The 25,719-nt window shown below is 37.2% G+C and overlaps 1 protein-coding gene across 1 annotated transcript in view; it reads left to right on the top strand.

Moving 5' to 3' along the window:
* LOC140155512 (elongation factor Tu-like) overlaps positions 1-25,719 on the top strand; it is a 30,031-nt gene that overhangs the window by 1,920 nt on the left and 2,392 nt on the right. Inside the window, exons 2-10 of the mRNA XM_072178381.1 lie at positions 9,016-9,065; positions 10,036-10,201; positions 13,189-13,355; positions 13,949-14,053; positions 14,817-14,978; positions 15,486-15,618; positions 16,879-16,986; positions 19,246-19,397; positions 24,648-24,783. Coding sequence (XP_072034482.1) covers positions 9,016-9,065; positions 10,036-10,201; positions 13,189-13,355; positions 13,949-14,053; positions 14,817-14,978; positions 15,486-15,618; positions 16,879-16,986; positions 19,246-19,397; positions 24,648-24,783 — 1,179 coding nt within the window. The remainder of the gene's footprint in view (positions 1-9,015; positions 9,066-10,035; positions 10,202-13,188; positions 13,356-13,948; positions 14,054-14,816; positions 14,979-15,485; positions 15,619-16,878; positions 16,987-19,245; positions 19,398-24,647; positions 24,784-25,719) is intronic.

Genomic DNA, 25,719 nt, shown 5'->3' on the forward strand with positions numbered 1-25,719 from the left:
ACGTTGCGGAATGATGCATAATTCATAATGTGCCCGTTTGAAAAAAATATTCACAATTTTGGGTTAAAACTTTCTGAAATGCATTGCACAGAACTATCTTTACAGTAATTGATGTTTCAGCATTGCCTGAACCATTGTCAGTGACATTTCTCCACAAAACCCCTGCATCATTCCATAGCGCCATAAGGATTCATGGATTGCAAGGATTTTTTCTTTGAATTTACGATAAAATAAAAACAGTGATGATTATTTCTTGATAGATGGTGATAGTCGTTATGTTACATTCTATGGCTAACATCCAGTGCTAAATTTCACTTCCAAGAATTTTAGACTAGCAGAATGTTGACATAATTTTAGTTTCAAAATGTGACCATGCAACACAAGTTATCGGATTTAAAAAAAATTGGTGATAAATATTTTTGGATAAATATTGATATTTGTCAGCTAACATAAGTAGCTAAGTATATAAAACACAATTTACTCAAATTTATTGATATATTTATTTTATTTTCAAACATGGACTGCTTTTCATTTTCTATGGGATTTTACACACAGCATCATTCCATAGCAACGCTCCTTGCATCATTCATAGCGTGACCTAGTGTCGGCAAATTTTCGCATAAAGAGCGATGCCCAATTTTTTTTAAATCGATACTGACAATTGTCAGTTTACATCCTAAGCTTTACATTAAGTGGCAAATTTAATATCTCAGATTACTAAACTCACAGAGTTTGTTAAAAATGTTTTAGTGCAAAAAAGACTGCTACCGTGCGCATCATTCCATAGCGCTTGAACTTTGCATATGCAAATTAGGAAATTAGGGTGGTTTGGAAAAGTTTCTCCTACCTTAATCATTCACTTATCAAAAATACTTTAACATTATGCTATTCACCTTATACTGTTAATACATATTTGGCTGCTGCATCAAAAAGAAATTCGTACGAAGGCAGTTTGCATCATTCCGCAACGCTTGGAATTGCCCACATCATACCCTCGCTAGATTTGAAAAAGTAACCAAAAGTTTTGACTTGCTGACATGTGAATTTTCACATAGGCCCTATTGCACACTCCGCATCCGCCTGCTCCACATCCGCCTGCTCCTCCACCCCTGGCATTTTTCATTTCAACTGATGTGATTTTTTTACTGAATAATGTATAATTATATGCTTCAGAATATTGAAAGAGTATAAAATTAGGCTTAAAATGAGGTATGAACCACTGCTGTAGGATATGGGGTTACGGAAAGCCAATCAAATTTGTATCACAATTTTCAGAAAAGTGTAATCCCTCCACCCTTTTTGCTTACCCAACTTATGACATGCGACCATATATGATTTTTTTTGGTGATGAGAGACTCGCACATGGAATTTCAGAGAGATTTTGATAGCAGTTCCATTAAAAAAAGGTGCTATCGTCATGAGACTAAGATCTAGAAACACCCCCGTAATGCTGTTTTGGGGAATTTTGCTAGCAGAATCTTTTTGATGAAAGTCAATCTTTGACAAGATGTAACTTTGCTACAGAAAGTGCTATGACAAAAAGGTTTTCAGTGTTGGCTTTCTTTACTCGAGGGCTTTAATTTGATATATAAAATGATGCAGTTTGATGGCAAATTTGAATTCACCTGGCATACCTACATGATCATCACTCATGCACTGCACTGATCATTCATTCATTCACAATAGCATGATAGGCAAAATGATACATATGAGAGGCAAACCTTAGTTAAGGGTTCATACCACTAAATCCGCCTGTGAAGCGGTTTCCGGTTCAAGTTTATCATGCCTATAGTCCCAACTTTGCATAAAAATTGAAGAAAATCGGTACAATATTAACAATTTTAGTGTTAAAAATCATGTTTTACTAGATTTTGTGAATGTGATCTCTGCAAATTTGAAAAGAAAATGCGAACATTTGAGTGATGTTTACAATTAGTCAATTTGGGGAATTACTGAGCCAAAATTTGGGAAGAAAATGTCTGATTTGGCGCACCCAATTTCCATAGTTCGCAACACAAACTTAAAAAACGGGCAAAACAGACGCATCATTTATAGGTACATGTAAACATGTAGGAAAATGTAAACAATCCAAAAAATCTTTGGAGTATTTTGAAAGGCATGGGGGCTAGTGATAAAGGTTCCACAAAATCAGGCAGTATCGGCCTTGAGATAGAGGGAGAGGTCTGCTTTGACAAAGCAACTGTGGCTGAGAAGTTTAATGATTTCTTTGTTACAGTGGCCTCCACACTGGTCAGCAAACTCCCCACTGGCTCTGGCAGATATGGCCTGGATTCTGTTTTTGAATTTTACAAAAAGAGAAATGTCAAACAAAATAATTTTGATCTTTCCCAGGTAAATGAGGATAGTGTTTTAAAATTACTGATGAAAATAAATACTGGACTCATATGAAATGTCTGAAAAATGATTCCATGGGAATCCCCACACTGAAAAAGAATGGAAGGCTAGAAGCTGACAACATCACCAAAGCCAACATTCTCAATCATCAATTCAGTTCAGTATTCACACAGGAGAATGACAACATACCACATTTACCCCCAAGTTCAACCCCCACAGTCCCCGACTTTAAGATTTCTGTTAACGGCGTTTCCAAACTTCTTTCTGACCTCAAACCGAACAAAGCCTCAGGACCTGATGGTGTCTCGGCCAGAATTCTCAAGGTTGCTGCTGAGGAGATAGCCCGGCCCTGTCTGTTATTTTTCAGAAATCCTTAGAGACGGGCGAGATACCATCATCCTGGCTGCGTGCAAACATATCCCCCATTTTTAAAAAAGGTGACCGCTCAGACGCTTCCAACTACCGTCCCGTGTCCCTTACCTCCATCTGTAGCAAAACTTTAGAACACATCATTCATTCCCAAATTATGCAACATTTTGACAATCATTCCATACTAACAGACAGACAGCACGGCTTTAGACCAAATCACTCATGCGAGTCCCAACTTTTACTCACCGTTAATGACCTGGCTTCATCTTTAGATTCCAAATCCCAAACAGATATGGTTATCATGGATTTCAGTAAAGCCTTTGATACCGCCCCCACAACCGGCTTCTTTTAAAACTCCACAATTATGGCATCCGTAATAATTTACTCGCATGGATTTCAAATTTCCTCAAGCACCGTGAACAGAGGGTCGTTGTCGGTGGAGAACACTCGACTTGGACAGAGGTTGTTTCTGGCGTCCCTCAGGGCACGGTGCTTGGCCCATTATTATTTTTGGTTTATATAAACGATTTACCCAACAATCTCAACTCTGAAGTCAGGCTCTTCGCAGACGACTGCGTCGTCTACCGCCAAATTGTTAATGACTTTGATCACACACTTCTTCAAGATGACTTGAATACCCTTGAGAAGTGGCAAAACGATTGGCAAATGGCGTTCAATGTCAAAAAGTGTTTTATCATGAGAGTAACGCATGTTAGAAACCCCAAAATGTTCAACTACAAACTTGGAGAAGCGATACTGGAGAGACTAAGCAACATCCTTATCTTGGTGTAACAATATCAAATAATCTCTCATGGTCTACACATATCAACAAAGCAACATCCGCAGCGAATAGATCGCTCGGCTTCATCAGACATAACCTGTACTCATGCCCCAAACCATTGAAGCAGACAGCTTATATGTCGCTCGTTAGACCCTTATTGGAGTACTCAAACTCAGTATGGGATCCCCATCAAAAAGAATACATAAATAAACTAGAAAAGATCCAAAAAAGGGCAGCAAGATTCACAACCAACACGTATGACAAAACAACAAGCATCACAAAACTCATAAAAAGAACTGGAATGGGATACTCTCCAAAACAGGAGAACAGCGAACAGACTGGTCATCCTTCACAAAGCTAGGCAGGGCCTCCTAGCTCTGCCGGTGGTAAACTCACTTAAGCCAAACCTGCGTCAATCATGCATACCCACCCTGAAGCTTATCAAATTATAACCAGCAACAAGAACTGTCATAAATTCTCATATCTACCAAGAACTGTAACAGATTGGAACAAACTACCATACCCAATCACTCAAATCCAAGATTCAGCTAGCTTTAAAGCAGCAGTACTCCAACACCCACGGGAAGACTAAGAAGCAAACCGCATGCGCACATACCCTATACGTTTGGCTCCAACTTGGGAGTGTTGTGTAGTATCTCTACAGAAACAGAAACAGAAACTAGCAAATCAACTGGTCTTGACAATCTACCTGCAAAATTCATCAAGGATGCTGCACCGGTGATATGCGAGCCTCTTACTCACATTATTAACTTGTCAATAAAATCTGGTGTAATTCCCAATGACATGAAAAATGCTAGAGTGGTGCCTATACATAAGAAAAGCAGTAAGACAGAAACTGGCAATTACCGACCAGTTTCCATCCTTAGTGTTATTTCAAAATTTTTTGAAAGGGTTGTTTATGACCAGTTAGAAAAATATTTGAAGGACTATTCTTTTCTTTATGAATTTCAGTCAGGCTTTTCGGCCGTCATTTTCTCTGAGATACTTGCTTGATTCACCTGTCGGACTACATAAGAAAGGAATGGGATAAAGGTAATCTTACTGGTATGGTGGTTCTTGATTTACAAAAGGCGCTCGACACGGTGAATCATGCAATTCTTCTTGGAAAATTGGGGGCCCTTGGCGTGGCTGAAAGTTCAATTAAATGGTTTGACTCGTACCTTACAGGTCGGAAACAGGTCGTTGACATAGGCGGAGTGAAATCACAGCCCAAGGATATTACGTGCGGAGTTCCCCAGGGCTCAATATTGGGGCCTCTTTTGTTCTTAGTCTATGTCAACGACATGGCTTCTGCAGTGGGGTGTAAATTACTTTTGTATGCAGATGACTCAGCTCTGATGGTCTCGCATAGTGACGTCAATGTCATTCAGGAACAGCTCAGTTTGGAGCTCAAGGCTGTGAACAGTGGTTGATTGATAATAAATTATCCCTTCACTTAGGGAAGACTGAGTCGGTCCTGTTTGGCACTGCACGTAAACTTCATGAGACAATCAGAGCTCAGCATCAAATGTGGTAACACACTAATTACTCCCAAATCTGAAGTAAAGTATTTAGGCCTCAATATTCATCAAACTCTAAGTGGGCAAAATACAGCAGATAAAGTTCTAAAAAGGCTAATTCCAGACTCAAATTTATTCAAAGAAAAGGAAGGTTTTTGAATGTATACACAAAAAACTTCTTGTTTCGCTCTCATCCAGTGTCATTATGACTATGCTTGTAGTTCCTGGTATCCTGCTTTAACCAAACAAACAAAACAAAAACTCCAAATTGCCCAAAATAAAATCATCAGAAATGTGCTAAATCTGTCCCTAGGTCTCACATTGGTGCTAGTGAATTCAGGAGGTAAACTGGCTCCCGACCCAGTACAGGGTTTTCCAGATTATGACAAATCACATGTTTAGGATCCTGAATGGCAAAAGTCCTACTTATTTTTCTTGAAGGTATTTCTAAGTCTAAAACGCACACAAACATTCAACCAGGTCAGGAACATATGCTTTATTCAAGCCTCGTATGGGCACCCATGGGCAAAAAACCTTTGTTTATAATGCAATAAATGTGTGGAACTCGCTTCCAAAATCTGTGCAATCCCAGCTATGTCAAGACATTTTCAGGAAAGAGGTCAAACATCACTTTTTTTTAAGGAAATTTCAAAAAAATGAAGCGTGCAATTTATCTTTTAACTAAGGCTGGACCTGATGCATGTTTTTTCAACATTAATATATTGTGTGTGTTTAATATTATTTTTTTTTTGTTTTCAAAATTTGTAGGTAATGATAACAGTATTTGTAATATTTTATGTCTTATGCTTGCTGAACAGTTTAAATTTAGGGTGGTACTACACCCTTGATGGGTGTGTGACTATTTTGTAGTTTTCTCGGGGATAGTCGTGCATGGGTGGGAGGAGTTGTGTGTGTTGTGGGGGCGGGAGTCCGTTGCTGCGCTGGAATTTTCGGTGGCTCAGGAGGGGCGGTGCATTTGTTTTGTTTTAGGAAGGAGGTACCACTAGAATGTACCTCTTTTTCTTGACATATGAAATGGGCCGCTGGTCTTGAGTCGCTGGGTTTTCAGTGGGGAGATTGGGCTCCTTGCCCTTGTAGTGTGCATGGCTTTTTGTTGCCGTGTGTGGTTGTTTCTTGGGAGGAGTGAGAAACTGGTCACGGGAGTTGTCAGGGTGTGTGGTACCACCTTGATGTGTGTAATATCATATGTAAAGTGCAATCCAAATATTTCTTTACTTTTGTACCTTTAAGTCTTAGGCTCATCAAGGACCACAGTGGAAATAAGTGTGCTTTTAAATGTATTCTTTTCTGTGTTTTTTATCCTTGGTTTGAATCCTAAATAAAATGAAATGAAATGAAATGACATTTTCGTATTGGTGCTGCACTGAAGTTTGCACTGAAGTGGCATCTCAGTTTTGGTGCGCCGATGTGGATCATGTGTTAATGAATTTTTATTTATTCTGGATAAATAATGGAGTATTAATTACAATTTCAAGCATAGGAGTTTAGGCAAGAAGTACAAGAAGCTTCGTAATTAATATTATGACAAACATGCAACTATTTAAGCTATAGGAGCCTTGTATTTTTTAGTGCAACGTTGCACTAGCTTTTTGTATACACTTCATCCCATACCGTTGTGCAGAGCTACATGTACTACGGTATGGATTCCTCGTTGTGCAGAGCTACATGTACTACGGTATGGGTTCCTCGTACTACAATTTCCAGAGAGAGTAAACACTGAGTCCCACCCGTTTTTTAGGTGGAAATTTTTCAAAATTGGGGGTGGGATTATGCTCAAATTAAAAAAAAAAAATAAAGTTATTTATTTTTTCGGGTTTGGAGTGTTCTAGGTCACTCCAAAACCGAAAAAATAAATAACTTAAAAAAATAAATCAATAAATAATTTACAATTCCTGGAATTTTTCGAAAAATATGGGGGTGGGACTATACTTGGACGAATACGGTAATAGGAAAGAAAGAACAGTTTACCAACCCAAAGTGTTACAACTGTAGACAACAAATAAATACAAATCCTGACTGGCACACAACCCATCTTAGAAAAAGCAGGTAAGGGAATGTGCCGATACGAGATTCGAACTGAAATCACAAGACAGACGCCCTCACCATTGGGCCACCAGCTCTCATTTGATGACATTTAGCAATGATACTATTAATAGGGATGCCCACTGTCAATAAAGTTTACACTAGAACGATTCTTCATTTACTGTGTGCGTGCACTCACACACGTATTGTCTATGGAGAAACTGATCGATACAAGAAATCCCAGGCCTGTTAAACGGCGTACATACTTGTTTTGATCCAAATGTAGGCCAATATCAGGGTGTTTCAAGAAATTCCTGATTCCACCAGAAAACATTAACCAAACTTTTTCCTGTTTGGTCAGTAAATAGAGAGGACCTTCCTTCATGAAGAGATCAACTTTTTTAATGAAAAATTTAATGAGATGAGAACTACAACAGGTTGAAGTGACACCATTCCGTGCATCAGGTGTTCAAACGCAATTATCTCCGAATTTGGAGTGAATCAGACAAGCAAACTTACATACTCATAAAATTTAACTATTTTTGAAGACAAAATGTGTAGGATGTTAAGAAATTTAAGAATGTTTAAGCCTACCATGCCCATCTCAAATCATGCACTTCCCGTGCACTTCTCACTACCATGTCCATTTCATATGCTATCCACCGGGGCTATCCATCATGGCTTCCATGCACACACAGTGTATTGCTCATTGTAGTAAAGATAACCTTTGAGTTGGAGCAAATTTCTCAAAATTGGTAGTGATTAATGTTACCAAACTTATGCCATGATGAAATATAATAATTTTTGAAGATAAAATGTGCTGACCTTAAAAGATTGAACAATGTTTAAGACTACCGCTTTTCATTTGAAATAATGCACTTATTGTACTTGTACATCTCCTCTATGGAGATATTTTCCATGGCGGCCATTTATGATCATGCTTGAGGTTTCACCAAACAAACCATGGGTTTTGAGGTCTTATATTTTTTGTTGTATGTCAACAAAATCGATTACATTTTCAGGATGATCTTATTTTCATGTTTTTATAAGCAAATATAATGTTCCAGATAAGCTAGTTAATAAATACATTAAGAAAAAGTACCTTAAAGTTGCACTTTCTGTTAGTATTCCTTTTTGGACTTTAACTTTTTAGAATGTTCTAGCAGCCCTATATAAAACCGTGACACTCGAAAGGCCATATCTCTGGAATGAAACGTCCGATTAAGATTATTTAAACGCCAAAATGTTTCTTTCATTAATTCCCAGCCAATAAGTTAGGTCTGAATCAATTTAAAAGTACTTCAATTTTTAGTGGACATGCCTACTATTAAGTATCTTTGGTCTCACTCTGTCAAATACTTTACTGATATCAAGACAGACAATAATTCTCAATTCATCTTTGTATCATGAATGAAATTATTTAAAACAAATTTTTGAAAAAAATTTTACGTCATCCAAAAAATTTAGTGTAGTTGGTTAAGCTAATATCAAGCAAAATAAAACTAATTGATGTAACTATTAATAGCAGAGGTTGGAGCTGTCCAGTTTTGTCTTATTCAAGGGATCAAGCTTTGCATTTTCATGGATATGAAGGTTGCTGACTTGTCACCGGGACTTGTCAGATGTTGTGAAAACAGATTAATGATAATAGGTGTTATTTCACACTGAAATTCATTTCCATATCTTTTCAATAGGTCATCTATCAATGTATAACAGAATCATATTACAGCTTTGCCATCCCACATGAATAGGCCTTGGTTTTTGGATCAACAGTCCGGTTTTTTTATTTGTTTATTTGTTTCCTATATAATATAACTGCTGTTTAAATGTGTACGGTATATTGTATAACTTTCAAAATCGACAGTGTCTCAGTGAGTTTGAGGGAGTGAGACAAAGTCAAACTTATTTTTATAAGCGGGTTAATTATTTTTCTAATTTACTCACTAGGTGTTCGCAGCTGTCTGTCAAAAGTTTTAAGCGAAACATCAAGACAAAGGGTAAGTACTACTCATGTGTAACTTTAAGAATGTGATCATTATATGCCTACACAATACGACTGGTCAGTGCAAGAAGTAAGTGCAATAGCTGCCATGTGCAGATGTTTGATGAAAAACAATCACTGATTGTTTGGAAATGTATGAACGGGGTTCATTCATAGAGTTGAGGGCATGATCGTTGTTTATGCTCTCAATTCTATGAATGAACCCCTAATTCATTCACATATTTTCATGAACAAAAAATTACAAGTAATATTATTTAAAAATATGATACTCCAACAGTTTACCCTACACTGAAGAACTCTCAGACTGTTAATCATTTTAAAATGTCACTTATGCTTACTGATGTATTGACCAGCGAATGAGGTGACGATGCGATAATGATGTGATTCAATTAGCCAATCAGAACCCCACTTCTGTATACATGTATGCCATAAACTGTGCCAAATTTGCAGACTGCTGAAGTTCTCTGCTGAAAACTATAAAGGGACCATTATGATCATGGTCTTTTTCCAGCAAGAGCTCAAATTATCAGTACTGTCAACTCAACAGGCCTGTGATGCGACCAAATAGAATGAATCGCTTAATGTTTTCAATTTCATTGTATCAGGGTCAGAAATTCGCAACCAAGTGCGAGAATCCTTTTGGATTCTCCCAGTGGAATTTTGCATGAATCCATGGATTCTCGAGAATCCATTTTGATTCTTGCAATTTTGTTGACGCGAATCTTTGCGAGAATGGATTCTCGCCAAATTTCTAACCCTGTGTCATTTCCATAGCTTTGTATTGATGAAAATTCCATTCACAATTTGACTTGTGGTTCCAAAGATGGTCGTTTACTTTAAGTGTTGATGTGTTCAGAAAAAATTGTAAGATTGATCCAGGGTCAGGGATTCATTTTAAGAATCATACATGCTGAACTGAAGAAAATTGTTCTGATGGAGTGTTATTTATGTTTTGTCACCAACAGCGATGCTTTCCACATCAGCAGAGGTTACTAAGAACCGCTGCACCACTTAGCGCAGCAGACCCGACCAAAAAGGCAGTGTACGCAAGAACTAAACCCCATGTGAATGTTGGGACCATTGGCCATGTTGACCATGGCAAAACTACACTGACAGCAGCTATCACAAAAAGTAAGCATTTGACTCATCTTTCGTAAGTAACCGCCCCATATCCCTAAAAGCTCCCACCTGGCAACTTTACTGCACATAATCCTCTATCATTATGTGCAGGATCCAACTATATAATGATCCTCCATCATTGTGGGCAAGATCCAACTACACATTAGGGTGCATCAAACGCCCCTATGTCGACCAATTTTCTTCTTATTTGGTCAAAGTGTGCCATTTGCTAAAATATTAATCTACACCAAATTTAAATTCAATCGGATGCCATCTTCTGGGTCCACCGGGAGCTCAAAGTTTGGACGGAATCTTTGCAGCAAATATCACAATTACAGATGAGGCAGCTTTTTATTTCTCCATTTAATATGCACATAATTACATTTAAAGAGTGGAAATGGAATGTTTAAATGGCTTCACATCATTTTTTAGTGATTGACAAGTGTTGTACAATAACTATTCCTAAAAGATATTAATAGCTGCCATATACCAACATGTTATGTTATTAATACATTTGCGGTTATTTGCACATAGTCATGGCTCCCATATGCATTTTGTACCTTATTGCATGAATGGAATGTTATATGGTTTCACATCATGTTTTAGTGATTGACAAGTGTTGTACAATAACTAGCCTATTCCTTTAAAAGAAAAATTAATAGCTGCCATGTACCAACATGTTATTTTAATATATTTTCTGTTAATTCCATGCAATTTACCTGTTTAGTTTTACAAGTCTATAAAAGCTACATCAATGTTCATTAAAAAGCTTTTTTGGAAACATGAACATGACTGTCTTCATAAATGACGCAAGTCACCTTGTCATTGTTAATGAAAATCCAGTCTTATGGCAACCAGGTGACAGGTCCTACAAAATCAAGTTGCCAGTTCCATAAAAGTTGCAGTTCGCGCATTCGCAGATTTAGCTTCTTTCTTCTGTCTTCATGGTCTTGTTCCACAAGACCATGAGACATATAAATAAATAAATAAACCTGTAACTTGAGAATCATCCTAAGATCAATTGGGCTCCTGAAGTCTGAGCTGAGCTTGGCACCACACTCTGCAGCATCTTTTACCACATTGATGGCACAAACACTGACTACCGAGGTCTGGAAAGCTTGAGATTGAGACCAAGTGTCAATGTTGTCTGCAAGAAAATCCATGGTCAAGCTGCAGAATGTGCATGGTGAACCACAGGTCCTTACCTGCTACAAATGTAAGTCAGCTAGTGTTGTTGCTTCAGTTATGTTACCTGGAAACATGAGTTTTTCAAAACCTGTGCCATAGCGATATACTCGGTGTGTTCATTTCCACATCTGGTTTGACTGCTAGGAGCTTAGTAGCCAGGGCTTGTTTCTCTGTTATTGGTACTTTTCTAATGAAGAGCGCAAGTCTAGCAACACTAGCTGACTTAGCAGGCAAGGAATGTTCATTCATGTTCCCAAAAAACCTTTTTAATGAACATCAGAGTACTAGAAACGTAAAATTTTAAAGTAACATGTTGGTATATGGCAGCTATTAATTTCTTAAGCAATAGTTATTGTACAACACTTGCCAATCACAAAAAATATGTGAAACCATATATAACATTCTATTTCCACTCTTTTAAAGTGTTTTTAGATACAAAATGCATATGGGAGCCATGACTTTTATGTGCAAATAACCGCAAATGTATTAAAATAACATGTTGGTATATGGCAGCTATTAATATCTTAAGGAAAAGTTATTGTACAACATTTGTCAATGACTAAAAAATTATGTGAAGCCAAAAAACATTCCATTTCCACTCTTTAAGTGTAATTAGATACAAAATGCATATGGGAGCCATTGTTTTTATGTGCATAATAATGGAAATATAAAAAGCTGCCTTATGTGTAACTGTGATACTTGTTGCAAAGATCCCATCCAAACTTTGAGCTCCCGGTGGACCCAGAAGATGGCATCCGATTGAATTTAAATTTGGTGTAGATCAATATTTTATCAAGTGGTACACTTTGACCAAATAAGAAGAAAATTGGTTGACATAGGGGGCGTTTGATGCACCCTACTACATGTATCAAACACAGAAACATTATACACATAGAATCCATATTTTGGGCCATTTTGTACGTATGCAATTAGGTAAACAATATCAAACAATAAGCGCCCACCCAGAATGGCTGGGCGATTAATGGAACAATTTATGGTAATTACGATCAACTCCTGAGACACGAGACATGAAACTGACAGGGGCGGATGCGATTCCTTTCTCTTACACGGTCAGCATCCATTCATCACAGATTTAAACATGAACTTTCTTGTTCAGAGACGTTTACTGGATACTACATGTATGATGTACACCTGCTTGAAGAGTGCAGAGTTACTGTTATAAAATGTGGCCTTTTCTCACATAATGAGCATAGTTAACAAAATAACTTTCTGAGATTCCAGATTTGAAATCCTTATTTTATACTCATTAAAATCATACCAAACATTTTAGGATGGCTCCTTGCTTTGGTTGTCAAAAATCAATATATCCTCCAGAATGTCTTTGTTTTTCTATTGAATCTTGTTTAACCCTAACACTCGAAATTATCACAGAATACCACGAGGATAACCACTGCGCTTGCATGAATCCCAAGTGATGCGATGACGCAATCACCCTATAAGTGCTATATGCTCAGGGAATCACTGGCCGGGGCAGCAAAACCCCTGTGGCTTCCGGTCCATGATCTTGTGCTTGGCCTGTAAGTGCGCCACGCACACGATCACCGACCTCATGCCACGGGGAGTCGCTTGCCCGGCCAGCTGGTTTTTGCTCCCGTGTACGAGACTGGCTGGGCGGGACTTGAATTCCCATCCCTCGCTCACATCCTTAGTCCTGTATTAGGGTTAATGGACTCTATCATCTATAGTGCAGGGATTGAGTTTTAAGGCGCGTAAGTGCTATCGCATCGCCTACAGGTCCGAGTGCGATTTATAGCACACCTTAATTCCTAAACTTTTATTTATCTGTGTAGTTTTGGCGGCAGCAGGAGCAGCCAAATTCTGCAGATATGATGAAATAGACAATGCACCGCAGGAGAAGGCCAGGGGGATTACTATCAATTCAGCACATATAGAATATGAAACAGAGAGTAGACATTATGGCCATACAGATTGTCCTGGGCACGCTGATTACATTAAGGTAACATTTAGGCCTATATTGCAGCAAGATTTTTGCCGATTTGAACATTAATAATTTTGGACAGCAAAAATATTTTTAGTTTTTGGGTAGAGGCAGGCCCCCAGAGTATGGTTCAAATGAAATTTTCCCCCATTTTGGGGGCCCTATAACTTTGTTTGGAAGCAAGGTATGGATTTGAAAAAAAAACCAGAGTAGAGCATTTGAATGGTCTAGGGGGTGTAGTTTGGGAGAAATGGCCTCTTAAAGTTAGACTTTCGCACGATGGCACACTTTTCATGCCGAGTCCCCCTACATTTCAAATTGACACTCTGCGAAAACAAAATAGAGTTAGAGGCTCAAATTTTCAGGTTTTTCATTTCTCATTGATATCTATCAGTACCCAAACTTAAAAATATATTCATGAGGTATGGTGTACAACCCTTGTTGAGTTGGCATGGAATGATCCATATGTCTATGGGTATAAATAAAATGTCTGAGGACTTGTATCAAGTCAACAACTATAATACGGTACTAGCATGTTTTATTTTAATATTATACATATAGAAACAAGTTTATTGTTTTGACATTCTCTATAATTTGTTGCATTTTATCAGAACATGATTACAGGTGCCGCACAGATGGAGGGCGCTATACTTGTTGTAGCAGCTACTGACGGTCAGATGCCTCAAACAAGGGAACATCTTATACTTGCAAGACAGGTAGGGAGAATATGTGATACGATCGTATCCATTCCCACAAAAATAATAGTTTATTTTGAAATTGCTACATTACTACTTACACCGTGTCTAAGCTTACTGATGTTGAATCCTAAGTCCCTGGCATACTTGGTTACGAAGTTCCAAACTTTTTTAAAATGTCAATTTTCAGACGCTTTTTTGTTGTGTTTTGTTTCTTATTCAGTGGCGTAACTAGGGTTAGTAGAGCCTGGGGCAAGAAACAAATTTGGTGCCCCTACCCTCCTCCTTCCCCGAGAATATCTTAGACGCAGTGGTGTAGCTAGGGGTTGTGGCGCCCAGGGCTAAGGATAATGCCCCCCCCCCCCCCCATTTTCAACAAATAAGGCCTACCATTAATTATTTTTGTTTACTAGAAGTTGAATATCGGTCTTAAAATGTTCTTTCAATTGATTTTGTGCTGAAATGCGAGCGAAGCGCTCGAAAATTTTGACTTTCATCGCTTGGAGGGCCGCAGAATCGATTGGTCAATTTGGCGCCGTAGTTACGGCACTGTTCTTATTTTTGCCTATAACCCAATTTCATTTCTGACTTTGGGTGTGAATGGATGAGATTGTATCACATATGTCTAGGTGCATGTGAGTGTTGTTGTACTACTGTTGTGTTGTAGCTTGTGGGTGTGTGTGGGCATTCAGAATCTTGATCTACAAAAAAACATTTAATCATCCTATTAACCCAGAGAACTAAGTATGATATTTTCATATTTTTTATTTGTTTATTTGAACAGATTGGAATGAAGAAGATAGTTGTGTTTATCAACAAGGCCGATTTGGTTGACGATGAGGTGTTAGAGCTGGTCGAGATGGAGATGCGGGAGATTCTGTACGAGTATGGATTTGACGGAGACAACACACCGGTTATCATTGGGTCTGCGCTCCATGCTCTGGAGGTAAAGTCAGGGAATAACAAAATGGGAAATGACAGCGGGCTTCTGCAGTACTACAGTTATGCAGGCCGCCATTACAGCACCATTGCGCATCCTAGAATAACCTGTAGCATATGTTGCACGAGAACGCGTACTGCACGGTCTGCTGATAACAGAGGCGCTGTTAGCACCCCATTATCACCCGATGGCAGCTACCATATATGTGTGTCAAATTTTGTGATTCGCAGCCATTTTTTTTTTGGGCTCTGTAGCGTGCAACTTGGCTGGTCCACTTTTCACAGACAATGCAAATTCTTAAAGACCTCTGGTCAGTGCAATGTCTTAAATAGTTCATGGCTATGAGTAAATTTAGATGTTTATATTCCATTGTTGACACACAGATAAATGCAAGGAATCCCTCCTCGTTTTCCACTGAGTATGTGCTGAATGGAAGATAGCTGTCTTTGTCCAGTGTCAGGATTTACACTAAGAGCCCTATATCAATGCAATGTATTGTTTTTCCCCATACAGGATACCAAACCCGAAATAGGTGAAGCCAAGGTGCGAGAACTCCTCACAGCGGTTGATACATGGATCCCTCAGCCAGTTAGAGAGTTGGAAAGACCCTTTATGCTACCAATAGAACATGTCTATCAAATTCCAGGTAAATTAAATTGATCGTGGTGAGAAAAATGTTTGGAATCAAAAGATGTGAAACAAAATCTTGAGTCAAGTACTGCAACATGTGACCTATCTCGGCACGACCAAGCAAAAGCTGAGACGAATATAACTAATGGCAATTCAAATATTTTACAGATAAATTTTGCTAAAATGCTTAAAGGGGAATATTGGAATACCATCTTTCCCTGTTAAAGATCTTACAGCAGGCCAGACCATGGCCAGAGGGAAACATGAGTAAGTTTCTTTCACCTTGAAGGCAAGGATAGTCTTGCAAATATGTGATGCAATCAAGAAAAATCAGCCGGAACTCGGAAATATTGACTTTGAGATATAGCCAAACAAAGGAAATATTTCCTTTTGTTTTCTCTTGTTTTGGAAACTCTTTAATTGCTCATATCTTTTGAACTGGTTGTTCAATTTCAATGGGGTTTTCTGCAATATACAGCTTTGTAAATGCTTTTTATTATCATATAAGAAACTGAAAATTTAATTTTTCTGAGTTCCGACTGATGCTTGATCGCATCACATATGTGTACATCCATATCAAAACGATGCGCTTGTCGGCTGCTACATGTGCCTCATTTAAAAAAATAGCTAGGAACAAATACCAGATTCATCCCAAGTGGAGGTCACTTCAAATCATCCCAAGTCACATGGTTTAGGAATACAGAGATACACTCCTTAACCATGTGGCTTAGGGGTTATTTGAAGTGACCTCCACTTGAGATGAGTGTGGTATTTGTTCCTAGCTATTATGTGAAATGAGACACATGTAGCAGCCGACAAGTGCATCGTTTTGATATGGGATGTACACATATGGGCCAACTTTCCCATAGGCCATCCAATATGCTATGAATTAGTAGGACTACAACTGGTATCTGTTGGTCAGTTTATACTCCCAATTTCCACATCTGTTATTTTTATGTGGGCCTTAAATGTATAAGGTTTAAGTTGATGTATCACATGCCATGTTTTATTTTAGTGTGTTGTTTTCCCTTGAAAATGTGTATTTTTCATCGCAGCATGTAGACTACGCAACAACCAATCAACTTCTAACTTGGTACGGTGATGGGATTTGCTGGCCTGATGCTGGGGGCCTGATGTGCTGTATAGTTTTGTATCATGTCATTTAACAAACCTTTGTTATTTACACACCTTTGTGTGGGGGCCACCTTAATTATGAGCCACGTAATTCTAGTTTTAAATTTTGAAAAACTGGGCTGTCTCATTCCATTATATGCAGGTCGCGGTGTGGTCTGCACAGGAAGAGTGGAGCGTGGACAAATCAAGAAAGGCGACAATATAGATATCTTGGGATACGGTGCAAAGTTTGGGAAAACAGTGGTAACAGGTAAGGGAAATACAGAAAGTAATATTGAGATATCTTACCCTTCCCAGAATCCTTTGCATTATGATGTATCATCTCATTTCATCAAATGACACTCCCTTTGCTTTTATGTTGAGAATAGACTGGTTAAACATGGGTCGATAGTGAAGAAATAAACATAATTTGGTAAGATGTGCTCATTGCGGTACATTTTGTGACTATCGAGTCATGTTGCACTAGATAGCAAATCAGTAGAGGAATTAAAATGGGAGAAATGCATTATGGGAGATATGTACGATAAATTCTAGACATCTCATTGGTTAGTTGGTTTCTTTAAACAGTCACCCTGCATTAAGTCCAAACCCCATCACAACACATCAAATAATTTATATGTCTACCTGCCCTCTAATTTGCATTTTTGCATAAATGATAAGCTAATTTGCATATATATTCATTAGAAATATAAGACAATATAAAACATTAGAACACATTAGAAACACTTTGACCAAGTTTGAGGGGAAACTTCTGCTAAATAAAAGTACCCTAAACATTTTTGCATTGATTTTGGCAAAATTGAAAATATTGGCAACAATTCATGAGCCTTGTAAAAGTCATATTATCTACATTGATTATTGTTAGTGTAAACAACAGTGTTGTGAGTCGGTAAATTACCGGTTAATTTACATGGTAAATTACCGGTAATTTACCACCATCTTAATTTACCGTGGTAAAATATGGTAAAATAAGTAAATTAAGTAAATTATGAAAAAAAAAGGATTTTTTTATTAAAAATTCTAATGATATTGTTTTTGTTTGTTTGTTTTATAGTAGATGCCATTTTTGTTTGCAATATTTGCACTACTTACTTGAAATAATGATTTTGTAGACCCCTGCTACCTATATAACTGCCCATATAGTGTACAATATACTGTGCATTCAGCTGATCAGCATGTTCTTGTGACTTGCATATATACTTGTATATTTATTGCATTAGCACTCATGATCATAAGAAAGAAATGAAACAATAACACCTCAAAACTTTCACATATTAAATCTTATAATTTAAACCTGGCTAATGAAATTATGAAAGCACTGAAAGCAGCACCATCCCATGCCCCCTCAATGGTGCTCCCAAATTGTGAGGGGTTGATCATGGCTTGACAATCTCACAAGCTTTCTATGTTTTAAAAACATTTAAAACTGTACAACTCAAGGTAAAATGTCCCATATTTTTTTGTCACAAATATGAGTGAGCTTTTGACTGAAGATTTTGATTTCACATCATTCAGAATATAAATGCTCTGTCTCTGTTTTACCAAAGTGTTCCCTGTGTACATGTATTTTGGGCAAAACATCATCATTCTACATAAGTTGAAGTTAGCATCCTGGAAGTATACATTTGACAAGTTTACTTTTAACTAGATCCAAATACGTGTAGGCCCCTATGAATAGGATCATTATTACCATCAGTCATGAGTGCAAATTTCAATTGAATGAACACAGCCTGACACAAGCGTGACAATTTGTTTGCGTATACAGTGTACACTACATGATGTATGCCAGCGTATGCAACTGTGTGTCTGTAAGTTAACTCGGTATTGGTTTAGTATTGTATCCAAGGTTGTGGGTTCGTGTTGCTGTTTGAAATATGCGAAATAAGATAACGGCCGTTGGATCAAATACAAGCTTTGTGTTCATTCAATTGAAATTCCTAGTATTATAACTATTCTACCACAAAAATTATGAAAACATGCAATGTGATTGTATAATACTGAATGTAGTTGTCTCAGATGGTATAGTCCAGTGCCGAGTGGCTAGACAGGCTCTGTATCCATGTATTGTTATGAGAGAAAACATTGAAACACTTGCTAGAAATGTACGTTAATACTACACAACTTTTGTTTCACTTCTTACAACTTCAGCTTTATTCATGAAGCTAATTTTCATCTGGAAAGGTATATTCAACTAAACAGGACTGTGTTCAAGTATCTATGTAGCTCTTAATATGAAAAGAGTTGAATTTTTATCGTCCATTTTAACTCTTTTTTATAATTTACTTAATTTACTTATTTTACCATTTTTTACCGGTAATTTACCGTAATTTACCGGTAATTTACCGCCATTTTTAATTTACCGGTAAATTAACAACACTGGTAAACAATCACTCCATGTAGAGACACACTTGGGTCCTGATGGGTCCAGGCTCAAACAAAATGCTCAAGCCAAGATAATGTCTCATAACCCACCTTAATTAATACATTTTCCCTCCATAAACTTTTACAGGTGTTGAAATGTTTCATAAAACCCTGGAGAGCGGGGAAGCTGGGGATCAACTGGGGGCGCTACTTAGAGGCTTGAAGCGTGAAGAATTGCGGCGTGGCATGGTCTTAGCTGCACCGGGGTCATACTCTGCTAATAATCATTGTAAAGCACAGGTAAGGTGACATCTATGATTGTTTGGCTTATGAAAGGCAAAATTGAAAACTTCTCCTGTTATATATAATATGTGACACGATCTGGACCATGGAGGAAGGGTCAGAAATTCGGTGAGAATCCGAGAATCCATTCTCGCAAAGATTCTCGTCAACAAAATTGCAAGAATCTAAATAGATTCTCGTAAATATTTTAATTTATCATACAAAGTTATATGGCGAGAATCCATGGATTCTTGCAAAATTCCACTGGGAGAATCCAAAAGGATTCTCGCACTTGGTTGCGGATTTCTGACCCTGGGAGGCCAAAGGAGGCATTTTTGAAAATTAAGTTATTATAATTATTACCTTATGCAAACATTAGGCTATCATATACTGCAAACACGAAAGGTCTAGTATACTTGGTTCTAAAGTTATAAAGTTTGGTGATGTCTATTTTCTTAAGTATTTTATATTTTTTACTCCATATTTTTGCCTTTATCTCAATTTCAAATTTGCTGCCTTTGGCCTCAACTTTATGGACCAGATTGTGTCACATATTGAAATTGATTAAATGTCTCACACTAATTTGATTTGATTTGTTCGGGTTTTGACAACCCTGGATAACCCAAGAAAGCCTCTATTGAAGCTTATTTCCATTGGGGTCCATTTGAACACCCGGACGGGTTAGGAACAGTCAGGGGTTAACACCCTATTCTTTTCGAAACTGGCTGCGAAATACATGTACAGGTATGACTCTCTGCACACGGGACCGACGGCTTAACGTCCCCTCCGAAGGGCGGAGTACTTTCATGATTCATTTACCCGATTCTAAATGAACCATGGGGAGAGCGGAAGTCTTAATTTAATCTACAGAAGTTGCCAATTAATTTCACGATTGTGTAATGGCACAATCGTGAACAATTTCAGTTTAGCAAAATCGCATTATGCTTTCATAAAAATTTGCGCTCGGAGCTGTATAGTCCTGCCAACAAGGAATGTACAGTGTGTCTTTCTGCACACTCTTAAGTATTTTATATTTTTTACTCCATATTTCTGCCTTTATCTCAATTTCAAATTTGCTGCCTTTGGCCTCAACTTTATGGACCAGATTGTGTCAAATATTGAAATTGATTAAATGTCTCACACAAATTTGATTTGATTTCTTCGGGTTTTGACAACCCTGGATAACCCAAGAAAGCCTCTATTGAAGCTTATTTCCATTGGGGTCCATTTGAACACCCGGATGGGTTGGGAACAGTCAGGGGTTAACACCCTACTCTTTTCGAAACTGGCTGCGAAATACATGTTCAGGTATGACTCTCTGCACACGGGACCGACGGCTTAACGTCCCCTCTGAAGGGCGGAGTACTTTCATGATTCATTTACCCAATTCTAAAATGAACCATGGGGAGAGCGGAAGTCTTAATTTAATCTACAGAAGTTTGAGACAAAGCCGTGTGTAATGGCACAATCGTGAACAATTTCAGTTTAGCAAAATTGCATTATGCTTTCATAAAAATTTGCGTTCGGAGCTGTATAGTCCTGCCAACAAGGAATGTACAGTGTGTCTTTCTGCACACTCTTAAGTATTTTATATTTTTTACTCCATATTTTTGCCTTTATCTCAATTTCAAATTTGCTGCCTTTGGCCTCAACTTTAGGCCTGAAAAAAAAAAAAAAAATTGTTTGTTTGTCCACGTCCGACCGACCGTGTACCCTGGTCCCGACCGTGTCTTTTTTTGGATTTTTTTTTTTTTTTTTGATTTTGGATTTTTTTTTTTTTTTTTTGGGATTTTGGATTTTTTTTTTTGGCATCGATGGGACATCGTATAAAACAGTGGTTAGTATAATTTAAAGAAAGAAAATGTAAAGAAAATGAACAATATAACATGCAGAATGGATAATGAATGTGCTGTTCTCTTTATTGATTTTCAAAAAGCTTTCGATTCGTTAGAAATTAACTTCTTGTTAACATGTCTTAAAAAGTTTGGTTTTGGGGTACAATTTTTAAATTGGGTTAAAACCATATATGCCAATATAAATAGTTGCATTTCTATGAATGGGTGGCTATCAAAGTCGTTTAAACTACACAGAGGTATTCGTCAAGGATGTCCTCTTTCAGCCTTGTTATTTATTATGGCTGCTGAATACATGTCAACATGTATTAGAAATAACGATAATATAAAAGGTGTCACGTTTAATAATGATCAAGAATTGCAAATTAAAATTGTCCAATTAGCTGACGACACTACGGTTTTTGTTAATGACATGGTTTCTGCAAACAATGTCATGAAAGAAATAGACAGATTTAGTTCTGTATCTGGTGTTATAATGAACAAGAAAAAAACAGAAGCTATATGGCTGGGCAAAAACAAACCATCTGGTTTAAATAAAGAGATCAAATGGACGGAAGATCCAGTAAAATGCCTTGGAATATATTTTGGTAAAAAATTAAAAAAAAGTCGAGGAACTCAATTGGGAACCAAAATTGAAAAAATTAGAAAAATTACTAAATTGTTGGAAAGCCAGAAAGTTGACATATTACGGTAAAGTCAATATTATTAAATCAGTAGGTATTTCACAAATATTGTACAATGCTAGTTGTTTACATGTCCCTGATTACGTTTTTAAAACTGTTAATAAACACATATTTACCTTCCTTTGGGGTTCAGGTACAGAAAAAGTAAAGAGAAAAACTATTACTGGTTGCATGGAGCAAGGAGGGTTGAAAATGATCAATCTTGAACATCAAGTATATGCACTTAAAATAAAATGGGTATCTAGAATGTTAGATGAAAATGACAATGCGATTTGGAAAAGAATATCAAAATATTGGTTTGAACCACTTGGTGGGCTATCTCTAGTACTTGAATTTAATTGTAAGATTGCTGATGTAAAAAACATGGTGTACAAGGATTTTCCACCTTTCTACAAAGATGTATTGGAAGCTTGGTATTAATGTTAATACAAGCACAATTTTGTGGGGAAATAGCTATGTGAAATGTAAAGGTAAAATATTACTATACAAAGAGTGGATCAATGCCGGTATTATTTATTTGAAAGATATTATAGTAGAAGACAGACTTATAGATTTAAAAGAGTTATCACGAATGGTAGTAAGCCCTATGAATATATTTAACCTTCACAAAATAATTGAGGCAATCCCAAGAACTTGGAAGTCACAAATTAAGGAAAAAAGATTACATTCTTGTGAGAGAAATCCCAGTACATTAGTTGAGTTAAAAAACAAGAAAGTTAAACATATTTCCTTAGTCAAAACAAAGGAAATATATAATATTTTAAGTACATGTGTCGAGAAACCAGTTTGCATCCAATACTGGGATAAACAATTAAATGTTGCAGATAAGCCATGGAATAAAATCTTTTATTTAAAATCCGAAATAGATTGATTTAATAAATTAGGGCATTTTCAATTCAATGTTCTTTATAATCTCATTCCATGTAGAAGAAATCTCCACAAATGGAAACTTAGTGACATTGATACTTGTGACTTTTGTAATTGTACTGACAACTATGAACATTTCTTTATTACATGTTCAAAAAATAAATCTTTTTGGAAGCAATTTTCCACCTTTATATGCCACATTCAAAATATTAGAGTGTTTAATATATGTTTAGAAAAAGTTATTTGTGGATGGCATATTGACAAATCTGAATACAATTTATCAAATATTTTGATTATTTTAGGCTCTTATTCAATTTATAAATCAAAAATCATATATAATGATACGAAAAAAATTATTCCAATTTCGAGTTTATTTATTCAAGAAATTAACAAAATTGACCAAATAATTTCAATCACGAAAAGAAAGTTAAGAATCGACATGGATTCAAATGGTTGGCAGTACGGTAAAGTGTACTGGAATGTTATGTAATCTTGTCTTAAATTATGAGGTTCTAATACAATGTATGTATAGGCCTGTAAAATGATAACATGATGTATTGAACACGAAATCCCAATCAAAAAATATTGTATGATAATAATACATGTAGGCCTATGTATGATACTATAATAAGATGTATGATATGACATATGAATTAATATGAGTAATGTCAAATCAAGTGAAACATGATATGTAATAATTATGAGAAAATAATGATATGGAAGAGAGATAACAAAAAAGAAATAAAGGCATTTTGCCTCACCTCTTTGAGGTTAAAGATAAAAAACAAAACATGCAGAACCATCTCAAGACCCACCGACCCAACTGTTTCATAAGCCTCTATGGACAAACAAACAAACAATTTTTTTTTGGCCTTATGGACCAGATTGTGTCACATATTGAAATTGATTAAATGTCTCACACAAAGCAGTGTGTGATGGCACAATCGTGAACAATTTCAGTTTAGCAAAATCGCATTATGCTTTCATAAAAATTTGCGCTCTGAGCTCTGTAGTCCTGCCAACAAGGAATGTACAGTGTCTTTCTGCACACTCTCTTGAAACTTAAGTGAAGCATGGCACACTTGCAATTTTCAGATGCCAAACAGCTAATTAAGTAAACAAATTTTGAAGGGATCAATTTTGAGTCGAGGAAGCCAAGTCAATCATTGAATTTATATTTCCATAGGTCTTGCGGTTCTTGAGTTAGGCCAATAATATATCACGCCGGAAATTTTGCGCTTTTTCTCCATCCCAAGATAAATCGTGCATGTGGAGCGGAAATTATATCAAGCCATAGGATCTTGGGACCATTTCTCTTGTGTGTCAGCTTTTTAGTGCAAAAACCGCAAGGTCGTGCTCCCCTCTGACCGACCTTGATGACTCAAATACCGTATTTCGTCGAATAAACGCCCCCGGGGGCGTTACATTTTCCCAAGGGGGGGCGTTTATTAGAGGTCATTTGTAGCACGACAATTCCCGTTAAAATCATTAGGTAAGCTTAAAAGTCACGCTAAAATGACAAACTATGAACTTTTGACACCGACTTTTGGTTCACTTCCGGTGTTACGATGCAGATTTTCGCCAATTATTGACGCTATTATTGACCATGTGGGGAACTTCGTAAGCTTACTACACAAGATAGCATGGAAATATCGGAATTTTTGAAACATCTTGATTGAAAAAAGTGGTGGGGGCGTTTATTTGAGGGGGGGGCGACTATTTGACGAAATACGGTAGATACTGTTTGGTTTACAGGCACAGCAGTACACTATTGTGGTTTTCATGCATGGCAATATATATGGTACACCATAAACAACAAAAAAGATTGTATGCAAAGACATTGATATAATGCTTCATTCTTACAGGTTTATATGTTGAAAAAGGAGGAAGGCGGAAGACAGAAGCCATGCACCAACAGATTCTGTCCCGTCATGTTTACGTACACAGCGGATACATCAGTCAAGGTCGAATTACCAGAAGGAAAGGAATTTATTTTGCCAGGTATGATTATTACTTACCGTAAATTTAATAAAGCCCTGGGGAGCCACTCGAGTATGGTAGTGTACACTTGCGTGACCAAATTTTATCACAGCACCCCGTAAACGAGTTGCACCCTACAAGGAAAAAAATCCCAATCAAGAAAAGCTTCCCAAAATTTGTTCATGTAGCAAGTTTTTGGCCAAAGGTGTCCTTTTTAGATACAATTTACAATGTTTTTGAAAAGCTATCTTGAATAAGTTCACCACGTTCAGAAAAACCAATTTTGCAGTTTATATCGATTTTACATTGACGGTTTTTCGGTTTTTACAACACCGATTATGCCTGAATTGAAAGACAAATTGACTTGGGAGTTGAGCTGATAGCGATTTGACCCTGGGCATGCTGCTCTTTGGTTCACCTCAAGTCTGGTCATAACATCAATGCTTTTTTTGCGCTTGCTATGGTTGAGGGAGCCAGAAAAAGAGCCCATGTAAGTGTGAGATTTGATACTGCGACCAACAAAATATGCACCTATGACATACCTGATCAGTATTTTGGCTAGTTAATTTCCAATAAAGCAACCGGATGTGGATGCAAAATAAATACCGTAAAGATACAACAAGTTACTGTAATTTTAGGCAAGAACTTAAAGTGCCCTCCCGTAAAAAAACACCAGCATTAAGGGCATGGACCCTTAATTCTTACTGGTATTTTTGGAGGAGAGAGCACTCTATTTGTATGTGAAATTTGCTGTAAGGCAAAGGAGCCCATGTGCGCCATTAGGCGAATCTTTATGGCATGTCACCAAATGTGATGCTTGTTTCGATTGTTTAGTATGATATCATTATTAGCACGGTAAACCCTGATTAGGCCAAAAAAAAAGATTTTTTGCTTGTCCCCCACCGACCGACCCTAATCTGGAAAAAAGGGTGTTTTTTTTCTTTTCTGTGCAAATGA

Source organism: Amphiura filiformis, chromosome 6 (genome assembly GCF_039555335.1).
Source record: "Amphiura filiformis chromosome 6, Afil_fr2py, whole genome shotgun sequence".
NCBI classification, from domain to species: Eukaryota; Metazoa; Echinodermata; class Ophiuroidea; order Amphilepidida; family Amphiuridae; genus Amphiura; species Amphiura filiformis.